We start from the raw sequence: 16835 nt of genomic DNA, 5'->3' as shown, positions 1-16835 counted from the left end.
CCACCACATTTCAGAGCCACCACCTCGCTCCCCCAGAAGTCCTCGGAAGCCCCTCTCCCTAGACTTCCTGGGGAAGGCAGGGACCACGGAGGACTGCTCTCCAAAGGCCTCCTCCAAACCCTTCCCAGAAGAGCCTCTCATCTCTGCTTGTTTCATCCTTTATCTTTTCCTTGTGGATTTTCTGAGCTTCTAACCAGATCGTGTCCATTCCCTTTGAAAATCCCCATCTTGGTTTGTCCCAGGGATTTCATATCTGTAGGATCTTCCTGCTTCACAAAAACAAATTTTTTGTCACATAAGCATCAGTAATCAATGTATAATTTATTAAAGCTTTTAGAAAGGGGACAGAAAAGGAAAGTCACAACATCACACTTAAAGTGCATCATACTTGAGAAAACAAAAGTCCAGTGGATGTGTCCCTCCTTCCAGGTCCCTCATCTCAGCATCTGCCCCAGACCAGCCACCCCAGCCTCCCCAGGGGCTCTCCTGTCTGGTCCTCTACCTTCCTCCAACTTACATTTGCTCAGCTGGAACTCATGCGGTGACCACAGATCCCTCCCGTTATCAGGACTTCTCTTCCTTCGAAGGCAGTAGGGGGAGGTTTTAAATAACAATTTCTTTCCTGTCATACAGGCATTTGTATATTCAGAGAGAAAAAAATCTGAAAAATTATATAGCACCTTGTTCCCTGGAGGAGTGAGATCACGGAGTACTTTCATGTTCTCATTATATTCTTCTACACTGTTTGAATATTTTATGAAGAGCATGCTTTACTTTTTTTCCATTTTAGGTTTTTAAGTATACAAGTAATTCCAAAGCCCATTCCCATGTTTTGAAATTCATACAATACGCAATTCAGGAAGCAACAAGTTTCCCTGGAATTCCTTCTGCCATTCGAACTCCCTCCCTAAAGGCAAACACTGATCAGTTTTAGATAGACAGCCTTCCAGACTCTTTATATGCATTTATATATAAATGTACATAAAGAGGTGTATAGCTATGTCTACAAGAATCTATATAAATGTGATCATATACTCTTATTCTTATCACTTTTTTTTTTAACCAAACAATATGTGTTGAAGAGCTCTCTCTGTCACTACATCTAGAAGTATCTCGTTCTCTTCGAACAGCTGCATGGTATTTCCGAGTACGGTTGCAGTAGAATTTATTTAATCATTCCTCTATTGAAGGACGTTTAGGGTGTCTCCAGTTTTTCACTATGACAAACAATGCTTTGATAAACACCCTTGTGCACTTCCGTCTGTGCTCATGTATGAATGCTTTTCCTAGGATGGATAATGAGTCTCAGAATTGCTAGGTTGAAGGGCATGAGCACTTTTAATTTTAAGACATACTGCTGAATTATGTTTATAACCAGAAAAGAGCACTCACAATAAAGAACAAGAAGCAAAATGGCCCTGATTTACCTTCCCTGCCTCCCCAGCAGAACAATGAGGAAACTGGTGCTCAAGTGGTCAGCACCTCAGTGTGGGCTAAAGGGCCAGCTGGAGGAGCATGGACGCCACTCCCCTCCTGGCTGTCCGTGGTTCAGCTTCACTGCACTCCTCTTCCTGCCACAGGTTCAGCCCTTACGAGTGGTATGACGTTCACCCCTGCAACCCTGGCTCCGAGGTGGTAGAAAACAACTTCACTCTGTTTAACAGCTTCTGGTTCGGAATGGGATCCTTGATGCAGCAAGGTAAGTGCCCTCTCTGAGGGGGAGGGGGTGCATCTCCTCAAGGGGCTTCCTCTCCCGAGTCAGCAGAGCCACCCACCCCCCAGGACAGCCTCAGATCTGAGCCATCAGAAACCAGGAGAAGCCTGGATACTCAGATGTGCCCCCTCGCCCCAGGTCCCCACCCTCCACCACTACTGTGGCTGGTCTGGCTCAGGGTCTGAAGCTAAAGCAGAGAAGCCACCCCCACCCGTGGCATGCAGGACTCATCCCCAGCCCCTCCTGCTCCAGCTGCAGTAGACGTACAGTGTCCTGCTTGCTGGAGCTGACCCCATGGATGGCCTCACCACCACAGAATATGGCTGAGCAAAGTTGAGCTAAGGATGGGGGGGAGACTGGAGGCAGGGAGGCTGGGTTGGGAGGCCACTACAGGAATGAGATGATGTGACCTGAATCAGGCCATGGCTGTAGAAGCAGAGGATAGAGATGGACTAAGAGAACTCCAGGGTTATTAGCAGGGACAGGACTTAGTGACCGCCTGGCTAGGGGACCCTGAGAGTAGGGAGGGTGATGTCTGAGCTGGGGACCATAGCCTGAGTGCATCAGAGATGGTATACACAGAAGGATGCTATTTTCTTACATCCTCTTGAGGGAAGGCTTGATATACTGCTCCTGACCCCAGGCTGGTGGCCCACCCTTTGGAAATGTCTGCAGCTGCTCAAATATTTCAGAAAGCAGAGCATCTGTGCTGGCTTCACCTGGGCTAGAGGCCGGGCACAAGGAGAGGGGCCCTCAGCCATGAAAGACCTCCAGGGAGAGCCCCACTCCAGCCCTGCTGGCCAGGAGCCACATGCTCATTGCTTCTGTGTATCCAGTCACACATCCAGAGCCTCTCATCCCGGGGAAGGAGGGGAATGAGTGTCTGCCCGTGTTAGGGTTCCACTGGGAGTCAGTGGGTGACAAAGGGGAGAGGGGGGAAGGGGAACCAAGGGGCAAAGAGTTTCCCTTCCTTCACTCATCTGTGTGTGTCTTGAAGGTCCAGCACATCAGCCAATGCCGAATGAATGAGTGACTCATATTATCCCAGTGTGTCCTGAGAGCCCAGTGCATGTCAGGCCCGGTGCTGGGCCCTTGAATAGAGGAGGAGGAGAGCTAAATCTGCCCCTGACCTGAGTGATCTCCCAGCCATGTCAGAGGCCAGGGCGGGGGTTCAAGTCTGGGTAGGGATCCAACAGAGGCTGGCAGAGCTCACCAAGCACATAGCTAATAGGAGTTATTCTCCCTTTGGGGGACAGCCCTAGCTGGGAGCAGTCTGGGGGAGGGCGAGGCAGATGAGGCTGGGGGTGGCTGGTTGGCGAGGGAACCAGAGGAGGCCCCGTGGTCTCCAGCAGCTGGGAAACTGGCAGGCAGCTTTCAAGGGAAGTCCCTCCTTCTGTCCAGCAATTAATGATTGTCCTGAAGCCTCACCTTCCTTCTTTGTGCATCATCTTTGTTCAGTGACAGCTGGGAAGGACCTAGAAGCCCCTCAAAGCAGTAACAGCTTCTCTTCTTCCAGCTCCTGCTGCTATTCAAAGCACTGGCCCCTGATGTATTCCCCATGAGGTTTTGATTAGGAGGGAGAAAAATACTTATGTATTTGAAAAACTCTCCCTTGAGTGACTCCTTTGAGGAAAAAAAAAAAGAAATCATCCATATCAAAGCAAACGCTTTTCAGATTGCAGGTCCAAATAATCTGGAAAGTTCAGGAGTCACTTGCTATTTAAATCTCTTGAAAGCTGCCTAGTTAATTACTTCAGTTGGAAGGTTTCATCTAAATTGTGCTGCACACCCAAGGTCGGGGAGGAATAGTGATCTATTTCGGCAAAGAGCTTCAAAAAATGTTGATTTTTCTCCTCCTGCAAAGCCCCACATAGCAATCTTGTGTTTGTATACCACTTGTATTTCCAACACACTTTCTCCTCAAATTATATCATTGCAGCACCGTGGTATTGCTGGGAGGCTGGGGCAGAGGCAGGATGATTCTCGATGCTTTGCAGAGTCTCAGAGAGGGAAAGAGTCCAGCACAAGATCACACAGAGGGTCAGGAACAGGATTCTCTCAAAAACCCAGGGATTCCAACTCCCAGGTGCTCTGAAACGGGGGTCATCCCATTGGCCCATAAATAGGCATCCGAGGGTCTGACGAAGCTGTGAAATGTTGTGCACATGTGTGCTGTTCTAGAGCAGTTGTTCTTAAAGTTTAGCTGGCACCAGGACCACCTGGAGGGCTTATCAAACCCAGATTGTACCCCCGCGGGGGCTGGTTCAGTGGATCCTGGGGCGGGTCTGAGGGGCTTCTGGACCACGGACCACACTTTGAGAACTGCTGGTCAGCTGGCATTCGGTTATCAGCGGAGCCGTGGCCCTGAGGAACTGAGCAGCCCTGGAGCGGATGGTGTCAGGGACCCCCGCCTCCTCCCTTCTCCCAGGGTCTGAGCTGATGCCCAAAGCCCTGTCCACGCGCATCATTGGTGGCATCTGGTGGTTCTTCACGCTCATCATCATCTCCTCCTACACGGCCAACCTGGCTGCCTTTCTGACCGTGGAGCGCATGGAATCACCCATTGACTCTGCTGATGACCTGGCCAAGCAAACTAAAATCGAGTATGGGGCTGTCAAAGATGGGGCCACCATGACCTTCTTCAAGGTGAGACCCTCTCCCTCCCATTGTAGCACCATGAGCTGACCCTCCCCGACTCTTCACTCTTCGTCCCTAACCCCATAGCCAAAGGGCTGGAAACCCCCAGGGCTCAGCCCGTCCCTGGTTGGAACCAGTTGACTTTAGGGGGCTGTGGTGATGGGACCCCCTGCGATGGTCCCAGCCCAGATACTAGAAGTTCCCATACCTGGGCCAAGCAGCATGAATGTGCTCTCTTTCTTTAAACCATCAGAGGGGGAGAGGGGGAGAGAGGAGGCTGGAGAAGGAGGAAGGAGAAACGTGGCCCAGACACACAAACAGGTCCACAGCCAGTGGGCTCCCTGGTCTTGGCTTGGGGTCTCAGCAGCATCCACCTCCAAGAGGCCAGCCTGGGCTTAGGGGTGAGCTTTCCAGCCCTGACAGGGCAACAGGAGCATATTCTGCAAGGAAGGGGGGAGGCTTAAAAGTGGAACAAGCTTTTACAAACATTCCTTAGCATGTTACACTCTTCGAACACTGGTATCCAGTTAAAGCCCCTGTCACCTGCTCAGGTTGCTGCTCTAATGGGGATCTGGCCATGACTTTGCTGCTCCTGCTTTGTAGCATGTTAGCTCAGTTCTCCAGCATTTTTCCACTGAGTAGCTGAGGGTTTAGGAGACTGGCTGACCTTGAGACTCAGTAGCTGTAAATGTTCTTCTGGAAAATAAAGCAATAATAGCAATAGTGATCACCACCAAGAGCTCAGGTGGGCTGGGCACCGTGCTAAATTCTTGGCCTCATTTAATCTTCATGACAAATCCTGTGAGTTAAGTACTACAATTATTTCCACTTTCCGTGTGTGGACAGTGAGGCTCAGAGCAGTTGAGCAGGTTGTCCAGGAACCACAGCTGAAGGAGCCAGGTGTTGGCCCAGGTCTGCCTCCCTCCAAAGCCCATGGTTCTCAGGCTTGAGTGTGCATCCAGATTCCAGATCACCTGCAAGTCTTGGGAAAGCCCTGCTTGCTGGGCCCCATCCTCGAAGTTTCTAGTTCAGTAGGTCTGGGGTGGGGCTAAGAATGTGTATTTCTAACGTGTTCCCAGGTGCTAAGCTGCTGGTCTCACCTTGGAGAACCACTGCTCTAATGATTTCTCAGAAATGGTCAGGATCTGAACTTTACCCATTTATATTAGTCAATTGCTTTCCATCATTCTGGAAGCCTGGAGCATTCCTCTTTCCTCTGGGCCTTGGTTCCCCGTCCCCCAACCCTTGCCTCCTTGCAGGCTAAGCCTCTGAGTGATGGACTGAGTCTCCAGGGAGGCTTGAGTGAGAAGATAAGGAAGGAGTTGGGTGGGGATGCTTTCTACCTCCCGGGCACAAGTCCCCATCCAGTACTATCCCCCACCCTGCCTCCCCTGAGTCCCTCCTTGAGGCTGGTGAAGAGAAAAGAGAGAGGACAAGGGCTCCCTCCTCCATGTTGCTGGTGCCACTGAGCAGTGGCAAATGTGGCCATCCTAAGAGGTCACTGCCACGTACTTAGACTGAGAGGAAGATAAACACATTGTCACAGGCACATTAGGTCTGTGTGTGTCCATGAGTGTAAGCATAATGTGAGTACGTGTATACACACATGCATGCCTATGGCAGTACACCATACATGAAGAGGTACACCACATATGTATGTATGTGTGTATGTATGTATGTCTGTATGTGAGCACAGTGTGCCCATGCACAAAGTCTGCCTTTGTGGGTGCATATGTGTCTTGGTGCTTGGACGTGACTGTTTGCATATATATCTGTGTGTACTGGTGAGCATATGTGTGCATGCATCTCTGTGATCTGAGCATGTGGATATGTGCATATGAGTGTATACAATTGTGTACCAGAGTGTCTACATTATGTGTGTCTTTCTGTCAGAATGTCCTCATGTCTCCATGGGTGTGCCTAGAAAAGTGTGAGTGTGGGGGATAGCCCAGGCATGTATGTGTGTAACAGCTGGCATGCATGTGTATGATAGCTCCTGAGGCATGTGTGTGTGTGTGTGTGTGTGTGTGTGTGTGTGTGTGCACGTGCCTGCTTGTGCCTATCCCCAGGCTGCAGACCAGCCCTTTGCCTGTGCCAGAACATCTCTCATGCATTACACATGAGCCCATCTCTAAGCAGGGCTCCCGATCAAAGGGAAGCGGCATAAATGAGCCTGGTGCAGGCTCATTGCTGCTGATTGGATGCCCTTGCCTCCCTCCATGCTAAGGTGCTCAGATTGGCTTCCAAGAGCCTTGTCCCTGCTCCCCGCCGAGCCGTTGTCCTCGGCATCAAGCAGTACCTCCAGCAGCCTGAGCCACCCTCGCGCATTTCTCTGCAAATGGTGCGGCGAGGAGGGCAGAGGAGGGCCACAGATGCTGCCCTTCCACTGGGATGCTGGCGCTCAAGGACCCATGCTCACCGGGGCCTTCAGCCAGAAACAGCAACTCCGCATCCCACTGCAGAACCAACTCCACTTTCTTGCTCTCCTGAACACCAATTAATTCCTCTTGATGTCTGGCCACATTATCTCCTGTTTTAATTCAAGTGAAGCTCTTCTCACCCAGACCCTTCCATTGGTAACAGCAGTGAGACTGTTATGTAGGCAGAAAAGAGCTGGATGTGGATACATTAACTCAGCCTCAGCTGAGGAGCTCGACGCATATCACCCACCCAGAAGGTCCCCCAGACAAATACACTCATTCCCCCGGCCCCCTAACCCCTTCCCTCTACCCCCTGCCCTCCACAGCTGGGCTTCCCCTGGGCCAGGTGGCAGCCTCCTGAGCTAGAAGGAAACCTGAGTTTAACCTGGAGAAACAGAAGCCCAAAGAGGCTGGGTGATTTTCCCAGGATCACACAGCAGATGAATTGTGGAAGCAGAACATAGGATCAGATATTCTATCTGCACACGCAGTGCCCTCTCCCTCACCTCTCTGGGGTCTTCCTCTGGAGGGGTGGTCCTGAGTGAATACGGTGAGGCAGGTGCTAGAACTGAACAGGGTTCAGCTCCAGGAGTTGCCATAGGACATCTAGGAGGCACTGGCAAAGTCAACCATAACAGCAACATTTACTGAGCACTTACTAGGTGTCAGGCAACTTTCCAAGCATGTGACCTGTATCCACCCATATCATCAACCCTACCTCAGGGGATGAGCCAGAAATGCATCACCCACCCAGCAAGTCTAAAAGGTAGAGGTTATTTCATCATCTCCATTATACACAGGACGGAAATAAGGCTCATAGAGTACCCTGAGCTAACACTGACCTGCCTCGCGTCACACAGATAGTGAAATGCAGAACCCAGCCCGGCTGGCTCTAGTGCCTCTGCTCCTTGTCACTATGTCCATATCACTTCTCTAAGGAGCCTGCCTCAGTCCAGGAGTCACTTAGGGAAGCAGCCAGTCAGCTGAGCCATATCTGCAGCCTAGAACAGAGACGTCACCATTGTAATCACTCAGGGAATACACATTGCTAACTTGAAGGATGGAACTAAAAGACGGCAGGAGCAAGTGGAGCAAACTCAGGAGACTGTGCTGAGGACAGGAACTGAGCAGGTGACACCCCTGAATGTCCCAGACTGCAGGGCAGATGAACTTCATTTCTGTGGCTAGAATGTGTCCCTCCTTAGGCTGCAAACCGTCTTAAAAAGCCCTCCTGGCTGAGAGTAGAACTTGAAGGACAGAACCTGTAACCATCCAAAGATGGCAACAGCAGGAAGCAGGAAGTTGTGCTCTCTGGGGGCCCCTCACCCCAGCCGGGAGACATGTGGCTAGAGGCAGAGCCCTCATTCCAAAGGAAATTTCGTTTAAAGAGTTGTCAGGGAGCAGCAGACATCACAAACAGCGTCTCCTGTGTTGTCTTCCCTCCGTCTTGGAAGATAAAAATTAATTAGGAGATGAAAAAGGAAGGCTTTGAAAGCACTGTTTGGCTGTAAAACGTAGGCAAAATGTAAAGAAGAACATTGGGAAAGCGTGTTCTTTGCAGGGAGGGCTGGCCACCTTTGAAGGGAGAGGCTGTCAGAAGACAGCTGCTCCAAGGATTTAGCCCTCTTTGGTGTTGCTGGTGGCGGGGGGACATCACACGGGGACAGAGGACTGTGTGAGGGACAAGCACTTGGAAGAAGCATGGGAGTGGGAGGCAGAGGATTCCAGGTTCCCTGGATCCCTGGCATTGTCAAGGCCTCCTTTCCCCTTGGACAGCCATGCCCTCTCCTAGCAACTGAGCCTGGAAGGTGCCAGGAGAGGCCATCCAGTCCACACCCCTGCCTTTGGCTGTTCAACAGGCTCTTTCCCAAGCTGAAAGCCTCTTGGCAATCTCAGCTTCCAGTTTCTTCTGACTCATCTGCTGGCCTTTGAGCCAAAGCAGGGTAGGAGGGCCAAAATGCAGTGACCTGGAAGAATTCAGTGCTCTGCAGCCTGGCAGCAAGGTCACATCAGTTTCATAGTAGGACAGACCAGGACTTGAGTCTTGGCTGTCTCTGCTAAGTGACCTTGGGCAAGTCACTTCACTTCTCTAAGCCTCATTTTGCTCATCTGTATGGCACAGATACTGATTCCCACTATGTGCCACGTAGTAAGGATTCAAAGAGCTGTCCTATGTGATGGCCCCGTGCCAGGCTTACAGAAGCGCTTAAGTCCAACGCTTTCTTCTCTGGATGCCCCTCCAGTTGGCTGACCCAGAAGACTGGGAGGCAGACTGGGTGATGATCTCCTTGTGCCCCATGAGCCCAAAAAGGCTTAACCAAAGCACAGTGGGCAGGGACCAGCTAGTGGACACCTGGAGCATCTCCCTTCTTCCACATTCTTCTAGACTGGACCTGTGGGCTTTGTGGAGGACACTGGTGCCTATCACAGGATGGCCATCTGCCTCTGCACAGAGCTAAGAATTTCAGAGGAGCCCAGAGGTCCTCAGAATAGAAGAGACCCAGGTTGCATGGGGTGGGCCAGTGGTTATGGGAAGTTATTAAAAACTACTCCATTACTGAGGATCTCTCTGTGCCTTACTTTCCTCATCTATGAAATGGGTATGATAGTAGTACCCACCACGTAGAGTTATTGAGATGATTAAATGGGATAATTCATGTGAACAGCCTAGAACCATACCTGACACAGAGCACACATGCAATAAATGTCAACTATTTTTGTTTGTTGTTGAAACTGGTGATACACAGGCCTATTCAGCCCGCAGATTGGTTTTAGGGACCACATTTCACTTACATTTTCTTAAATTAATTGCCTGGCCCTTGTCAGTATTGGAGGTTTCTACTCCTCAGTGTTATGTCATTTAATTTCTATAAAAATTCTGCATGATAGACATTATTATCCCCAATTTCCAGATGAAAACCCTGAGACTTAAAGGGAATTAAGGAGCCTTAAAGGGAAATAATGATGTCAACCACTTGTCAAGTGCTTCCTAGGGACCAGGCTATATGCTAATCTAACCCCACATTTTACAGACATGGAGAGTGAGGCTCAGAGAGGTGCTATCACTTGCCTGTGTCACAGAAGGAGCTGATATTTGAACCCAGGTTGGCATGTCACCAGAGTCCGTGCAGTGGAGCTGACCTCTCCACCCCCAGCCTGACTCCCCACTCCAGGAGCCAGCCTGCGGCCCCACATAGGCAAACCACGGGGCATGTGCAGACAGCAGAGGCTGCTGCTGGGCAGAGGGGCAGTGAGTCTGGCCAGGCAAGCTCCAACAGCAGGCAGAAGCAGTGGAGCCAGGGGGGCCTCCTGGGTCCCGCAGAAATGGCCCAAGAGACTTGATTAACTTCTTGATTATGTGGATCTGGTGAGGCCAAGGACTCCACACCCAGGATAAGAGCTAATTATTTTGCACAAAGGTCTCCTTTCCAACATAGAAAAATGCCATAAGTCTTTCATGGAATCACATTGTCACAGCCTCCCTACACACACTCCCTGGTATTCAGCCCTTTGGGAATATATATATCTGCCTATATACATTTTCTTGCACAGAAATGTTAAATTCTCAAGATTAAGTATCTTCAGTTGGGAAAAATCAATTTACTTCTTTGAGGAGGCTGGAATTGAAAGTCGTGAGCCTGAAACTTACTTTCTTGCCAATTTTACTGATAAAAAAAGCCTCTGTCCTGGCACGTCTCCCTGTATTGGCTGCTCCAAACGATTCCATTAATTGATTTGGGTGCATGGCCCTGAAGCAATGCTTATCAAGTATCACACCAGAGCTGGAACACATGGGATGACATGGGAGCCACAGGCATGTGGGACTCTGGTCCCTGGGGTGGTGACTACAACTCAGGCCAGTGACAGGAGCTCAGGTCTCTGGCAGCCAGGCCCAGGGAGATGGGAGAAGGGCCTGAGATTCCAGCAGAGACCCTGGCTGTATTGCTCCCTGCCTCGGACATGTCCTGCTAGAGGGGAGCTTTTCTGGCATGTGCCCTGAAATCATGGAGCCATTCAAGGACAGGACAGAAGGAACTTAAGATGAACCAGGAACCATGTATGGATGTGGCTGAGAATGGAGGCCCCACAACATAGAACAAGCAGAGTGGGTAGCTTGGGAAGCAGATTTTGGAGCCATCTGCCTAAAGATGATGGAGGTGTGAACTTGCTGGCACTGTCGTTGGGAAAGCAGAACCTCTTGAAATCAGCATCACAGCCAGATCACGCCTATTGTCACCTCTTGTCCTGACTGGCTCGAGCCCTCTGGTATTCTTTCCAATCTTCCTCACCAAATTATTTTGCTCACCAGAGGCTTTCATGTGTCTTTCCTCAAAGCCCCTCAGCCTCAACATTCGCTCCAGCCCCCAATAGAAATTTCTGTCTCCATTTATGATGGAGTGTTCCTAGAAAGAACATGTTTTGATGTGGGGCAGGTCTGTATATAGCAGCAGTGGATGATAGGAAGAGGATGCAGGGAGGAGTTTGCAGAAAGAGAAGATGTTCTCATCCCATTCTGAGACAGAAGGAGTGGGGCAGGGCTCCCCAAATGGTTTGTTGTCAAGTGACTTTTGCCAAGGCTCAAGACCGGTTTCATGGAGAAAGTGAGAGGGTACGACGGGTGAGTTGGAGAGGTGGATGGCTGATTAGGTGATAGACAGATGGGTAATAGAATGGATGGATGGGTAGATAGATAAACAGGGGAAAAGCTAGGTGTATGGTCAGGTAGTTATTTGAATGAATTCGTGTGGGGCTGAATAAGTGAGAACAAGGGGCTGGTGAGTAAGAGGCTGCATGATGGATGGAAGGATGGACAGATGGGTGGATGTTTGGTTAGATGGAGGAATGGATGGATAAATAGATAAAAGACTGGGTGGATAGTTGGATAGCTATGTGAATGAATTAGCACATAGATAATGTGTGGGTGAGTGGGTGAGAACATGAACATGATGAATGAGGATGGTGGGTGGATAAGTGGATGGATGGATGATGGATAGGTGGATGAAAAGATGAATGGTTGGATATATGGGTGGATGGATGGATGAATGTTTGAATAGATGGATGAATGGATGGATAAATAGGTAAAAGGCTAGGCTAAATAGTTGGAGAGTTATTTAAATGAATAATGTATTAATGTATAGCTAGTGTGTGAGTGACTGGATGGTAACATGAACACAATGAATGAGAGGAGGGTGGATGCATGCATGCATTAGGAGATGTAAGGGGAGCCCTGATGGCCTCATCAACCCCTGGTTCCCACCTCTGGTGGAAGGAGAATTCGGAAAGCAGAAGAGACAGAAGAGACTGGTACAGAAAGGAATCTGAGGTGCTGGAAGAGTATTTAGTTGCAATAACCAGGAGGGCAGAGTATCTGAGGAGCATGGACACCTGGCACCAGGGCTGACTGGACTTGGATAATCTGAGGAGAGGAGTAGTTGGGATTGGGTATCTGAAATCAGTTATCAGAAAAGGCAACTATACTGAGAACAGAAAGTAGCTTGTGTGAGTACGTGGGTAAGAGTATATTAGCTGTCACTGCATAGAAAATCACTCAAAACTTAACCATCTTTAAACGACATTATGATCTCACAAACTGTGCATCAGGAAGCAGTGCAGCTGAGCTGGGTCCTGTGTGCAGGGTCTCTCAGGCTGCACTCAGGGGGCCAGTCACCTCGAGGCTCCACTTACAAGCTTGCTCATGTCACTGTTGGCAGCATCAAGTTCCTCCTGGGTTTTTGGACTGAGGACTCAGTCTTCTACCCACTATTGGCTGGTGGCTACTCTCTGTCCCTCACCTCAGATAAAATCTCCCCCTGGAACGCAGCATATCAGAGGGCCCCACTTCTGTGAAGTGGGAGTGGAGAGCCCCGAACCCACCATGCTTTGCCCTCATTGGCCCCTCCATGGGGCGACTCACAGCATGGCAGCTGGCTGCCATCAGAGCAGAGAGCAAGAAGAGCCAGAGATAGTACAAGTAGATGGAAGTCAGACTCTTGTCATCTAATCTCAGGAGAGACATCCCAGCACTTCTGGGGGGAGTTAAAAGCAAGTCACCAGGCCCAGCACACTCTCAAGGGAATGAGTACAGGGACAGGTGTCACTGGAGCCACATAGCAGCTTCCTACCACAGGGATCTGGGCAGGAAGTAGACCTGAGTGTAGAAGAAGCTGGAGGGCAGAGTCTGGATATCAGAAATTCTCTGGAAAATAAGAACCATCTGGGGAGTCAGAAGAGCTGGAAATCAAGAATTTTTTGAAGGGCAAGAGTAACTAGTCAGGAGGGCATTGAGCGGCAGGAGAAGCTAAGGCGAGGCATCGCTGGGAGGCCGGAGTGTCTGGAGAGCGGAGAAGGTGGGGAAGCAAGAGTGGCAGGGGTGAGAGTGGCTGCGGAGGGGGAGTAGCTGCAGAGCAGGAACACCTAGACACAGGACAGGCTGAGGACCAGCAGGAGCTGGGAGCCAGCCTGCTGACTGCTCTAGTGGAACCTGCTGAGGGCTCCAGGCATCTGAGCCCACGCAGGTCTTTGGCTTTGGGGCCAATAGATTTGCAGGTGGAGGAGTGACTGCTTGTCTGTGAAGGTGTCCCCAGGCCCTGTGCCCAGAGGAGGCATCACTGGTACTCAATGGATTCTGGGTTCAGATGGAATTCCAAGTGGGGTGGTGCCTCTGCTTTGGGGCTCCCTCCTCCCCCAGATGTACCTGGGTCTCCAGGAGCTAGTTTAGGAGGGACAACCCTTACCAGAGCTATGAAGCACCTGGAGAGTAGTGGGTACATTTTCCTCCCAGCACCCACCCTGCCCCTGCTCCCGACAGACAGCTCCTTCCCCACCCCACCCCCACACCCTCCGAGTCCTGAAGCAGGCTGTTCAAGCACACCCGTGCTATCACACACACCGGAGCTGGGCCGGGTGCCAGTCAGCCAGGCTGACATCACAGTCAGGCACAGCAAGACTTGGAAACAGCCAGGCACAGTGGAGCCTGCAGAGCCACCTGTTCCCCTGGGATAAGCTGGGGCAGGGCTGAGCCCTCCTGGGAGCAAGCAGCTACTGGGCATGAAGTTCCCAAGAAACCTCATGAGTTCCGTGCACCCTGGTCTTCCCAGTGTCCCCAGGCAGCAGGGAGCATTGAGCCTCAGCCCCCTCTCCTGGCCCCAGTGCCTGCTCTGAGTCTCCCCAACCAGGCGGGCAGGCACAGCAGCCCACCCATCAGGCCTGATCTTGGGAACGGATGCTGGTTCTGTGTGCAGCCCAGGACACTCAGGGATAGCCACAGTAAGGAGATAATGGGCCAGCAGACCACTGCTCTGACTGCCCCCACTTCTCATTCTGCAATTCCCACCCTGCCTCTCCCTCACCATAATGAAGTACAACAGGCAGAAACCCTCACCTCAGACAAATCTGCCCCTGGAACACAGTACGTAAGAAGGGCTGCTTTGGTTGAAGTGGGAATAGATCATCCCAGAACCCACCAAGTTTTGCCCACATTGGTGTCCACCTTTCCCTCTCCACCCCCACATGCCGTTTCTATGAGGCAGTGCAGCTGCGTGGTTAGGAGTGTGGACGCTGAGCCAGGCTGGTTGCAGTGAGCAACCTTAGTCAAGTTACTTAGCCACGCCCCGATTTCCCCATCTGAAAAGTTGAACTAATGGTAGTACCTACCTCCTATGATTACTGTGGAGAATCAGGGAGTGAATGCAGGCAAAGCACTGAGAACAGGGCCTATGCATGTAATTGTTTAATAAATGTCAGAGGAAGAAAATTAATTTTTTAAATATCACTCTGAAAACCACTGGTGCCTTGGCAAAGAGCCAAAGGGTTTCCAGGTAGGTAGGTGGGCCTGAGTCTGAATCTTTACCACTCACGCACTATGTGATTGGGAACCTACCCTCCCAGGGCCTCAGTTCCCATGTCTGAGCAATGGGTGGCACTCCCTCATCCCTCGCTGAGGGTGGCAGAGAGTCCGTGACCGGAGCCCAGTAACGGAGCGAGCAGAGCTCGGTCCGCGTGCGCTCGGTGACTGTGTGCTTCCCCCTCCCCTGCTGCCCATGGCCCAGAAATCCAAGATTTCCACCTTCGAGAAGATGTGGGCTTTCATGAGCAGCAAGCCCTCAGCGCTGGTGAAGAACAACGAGGAGGGGATCCAGAGGACCCTGACGGCAGACTACGCGCTGCTCATGGAGTCCACGACCATTGAGTATGTCACCCAGAGGAACTGCAACCTCACCCAGATCGGGGGCCTCATCGACTCCAAGGGCTATGGCATAGGCACGCCCATGGGTGAGCAACGGGCGGGAGGGCAGTGGGGGCAGGGGGCAGAGGATGGGCACCTACTCGTGTCTCCTGTTCTCTCCCAGCTCTTCCCATTGAGCCTAGAAAGGTGGCATTTCCTCAGCCCAGAGATGAAGGGATGGAGTTGTGTACCTTGCAAGGCCAGCCCTGGCCTAAGCAGAGAACTGGGGCACACAGAACTGGGGGGTCAGTTCAGAGGTCATGCATACTCTCTGACCTCACCCCTGTGGATGCAGCCCAGATACACTGGGCCTTCCAGGGACCTGTGGAGGCAGGGAGTCATAGGCAAGAGTCCCCATACCAAATGAGCACGGACCCTTTTTCCCACCCAGATACCATATATAGATTTAAAGAGGGGCCTTTCTGAGCCTCCTGAGAGAGCTCATGATGGTTGGCACTGTCCAGGGTGCTGACAGGGGCAAACACACCATGGACTGAATGTCACTGACGTTCAGGGCACCCCCCCCCAACCCCGCCCCGAGCAGGCTCCCCATACCGGGACAAGGTCACCATCGCCATCCTGCAGCTGCAGGAGGAGGACAAGCTGCACATCATGAAGGAGAAGTGGTGGCGTGGCAGCGGGTGTCCTGAGGAGGAAAACAAGGAGGCCAGTGCCCTGGGTATCCAGAAGATTGGGGGCATCTTCATCGTCCTGGCCGCAGGGCTGGTCCTGTCTGTGCTCGTGGCTGTGGGCGAGTTTGTGTACAAGCTCCGCAAAACAGCAGAGCGAGAACAGGTAAGCCCCAGGGAGCAGGGCGGGCTTGAGAACGGAGGGACACAGGACGGGATCTGGGCTGGTGTGGCACCTCCTCTGCTCCAGGCACACGGTGGTGTCTGCTCCCATCCTCACCATAGCCCACCGTGCATCCCATCCACCAGGAAGCCCTGCCAGCCCGACCTCAGCGCTGACTCTGAGCGCGCTGTCCCATCCCTGTGGCTGCACGTGGGCCAACCCCATCACTGCCAGCTGAGCCATGGGACAGCCTCCAGTCCAGCCTTCTTGCCTCCACTCTCCCTCTCTACCCACCGCTTTCTTTATGCAGCCATTACCCCATTTAAAAGTTAATTCAAACCATGTCATTCCCTTGCATAAAACCCTCCAGGGTAATTGTTAAAGCTGGGTGATGGTTATTATACTGTTCTCCCTATTTCTGCATATAGGTGGAAATTTCCATAATCAAAAGTTTAAAAAAAGAAAAGAGTTAAGATGTCCAGCCCAAGCTGCAAACAGCAGAACTAGGATTCACCCATCTGATTAATTCAAGTGTGGCTGAGCAGTGGTTCTGGGTCCCAGTAGCAAATTAGAATCACAGGGAGAGAGTTATTAAAGTGCTAATGCCCTGGTCTCTCTCCCAGAGACTCCGTTTTAATTAGTCTGTGGTGGAGCCTGCATTGGCACTTTAAGAAAGTGTTCAGAGTGATTTAAATGTGCACCTGAGCACCCCCAGAGAGGTCCTAAAGGATCCAGGGCCAGCGTGGAAGGTGATTGTGGTTAAGTCACACACAGAGGGGACCATTAAGAACAGGCAGCTTTTATATCTGTCAAAATGAAATGGAGCCCTTTATAACCAGTAACCTGAGTCAGCAAAGAGGGGGAAAGGTAATTCTGGATGTTCGAGTTCGCATGGGTGTGAGGAATGGGACGCATTCCAATATTTCCTGGGGGTGTGAGGGGGCTGGTAAGGTCACACAGCACAGCCGGAATTCAAGGCCAGGTCCCTATCCCTCCGCACCACACAGCCTGCATACAAGCTGTCTGGGTGCTAATGCCCTGGCCTCAC

General features: G+C 51.3%; 1 protein-coding gene across 1 annotated transcript in view; it reads left to right on the top strand.

Moving 5' to 3' along the window:
* The window catches only part of GRIK3 (glutamate ionotropic receptor kainate type subunit 3), a 213727-nt gene that overhangs the window by 190163 nt on the left and 6729 nt on the right, over nucleotides 1–16835 (top strand). The window contains exons 12-15 of the mRNA XM_017666378.3: nucleotides 1581–1699; nucleotides 4143–4360; nucleotides 14820–15042; nucleotides 15540–15790. Of these exons, the coding sequence (XP_017521867.1) occupies nucleotides 1581–1699; nucleotides 4143–4360; nucleotides 14820–15042; nucleotides 15540–15790 (811 nt within the window). The remainder of the gene's footprint in view (nucleotides 1–1580; nucleotides 1700–4142; nucleotides 4361–14819; nucleotides 15043–15539; nucleotides 15791–16835) is intronic.

This window comes from Manis javanica, chromosome 4 (assembly GCF_040802235.1).
Source record: "Manis javanica isolate MJ-LG chromosome 4, MJ_LKY, whole genome shotgun sequence".
In the NCBI taxonomy this organism is placed as follows: Eukaryota; Metazoa; Chordata; class Mammalia; order Pholidota; family Manidae; genus Manis; species Manis javanica.
This window is presented reverse-complemented; position numbering and strand designations above follow the sequence as displayed.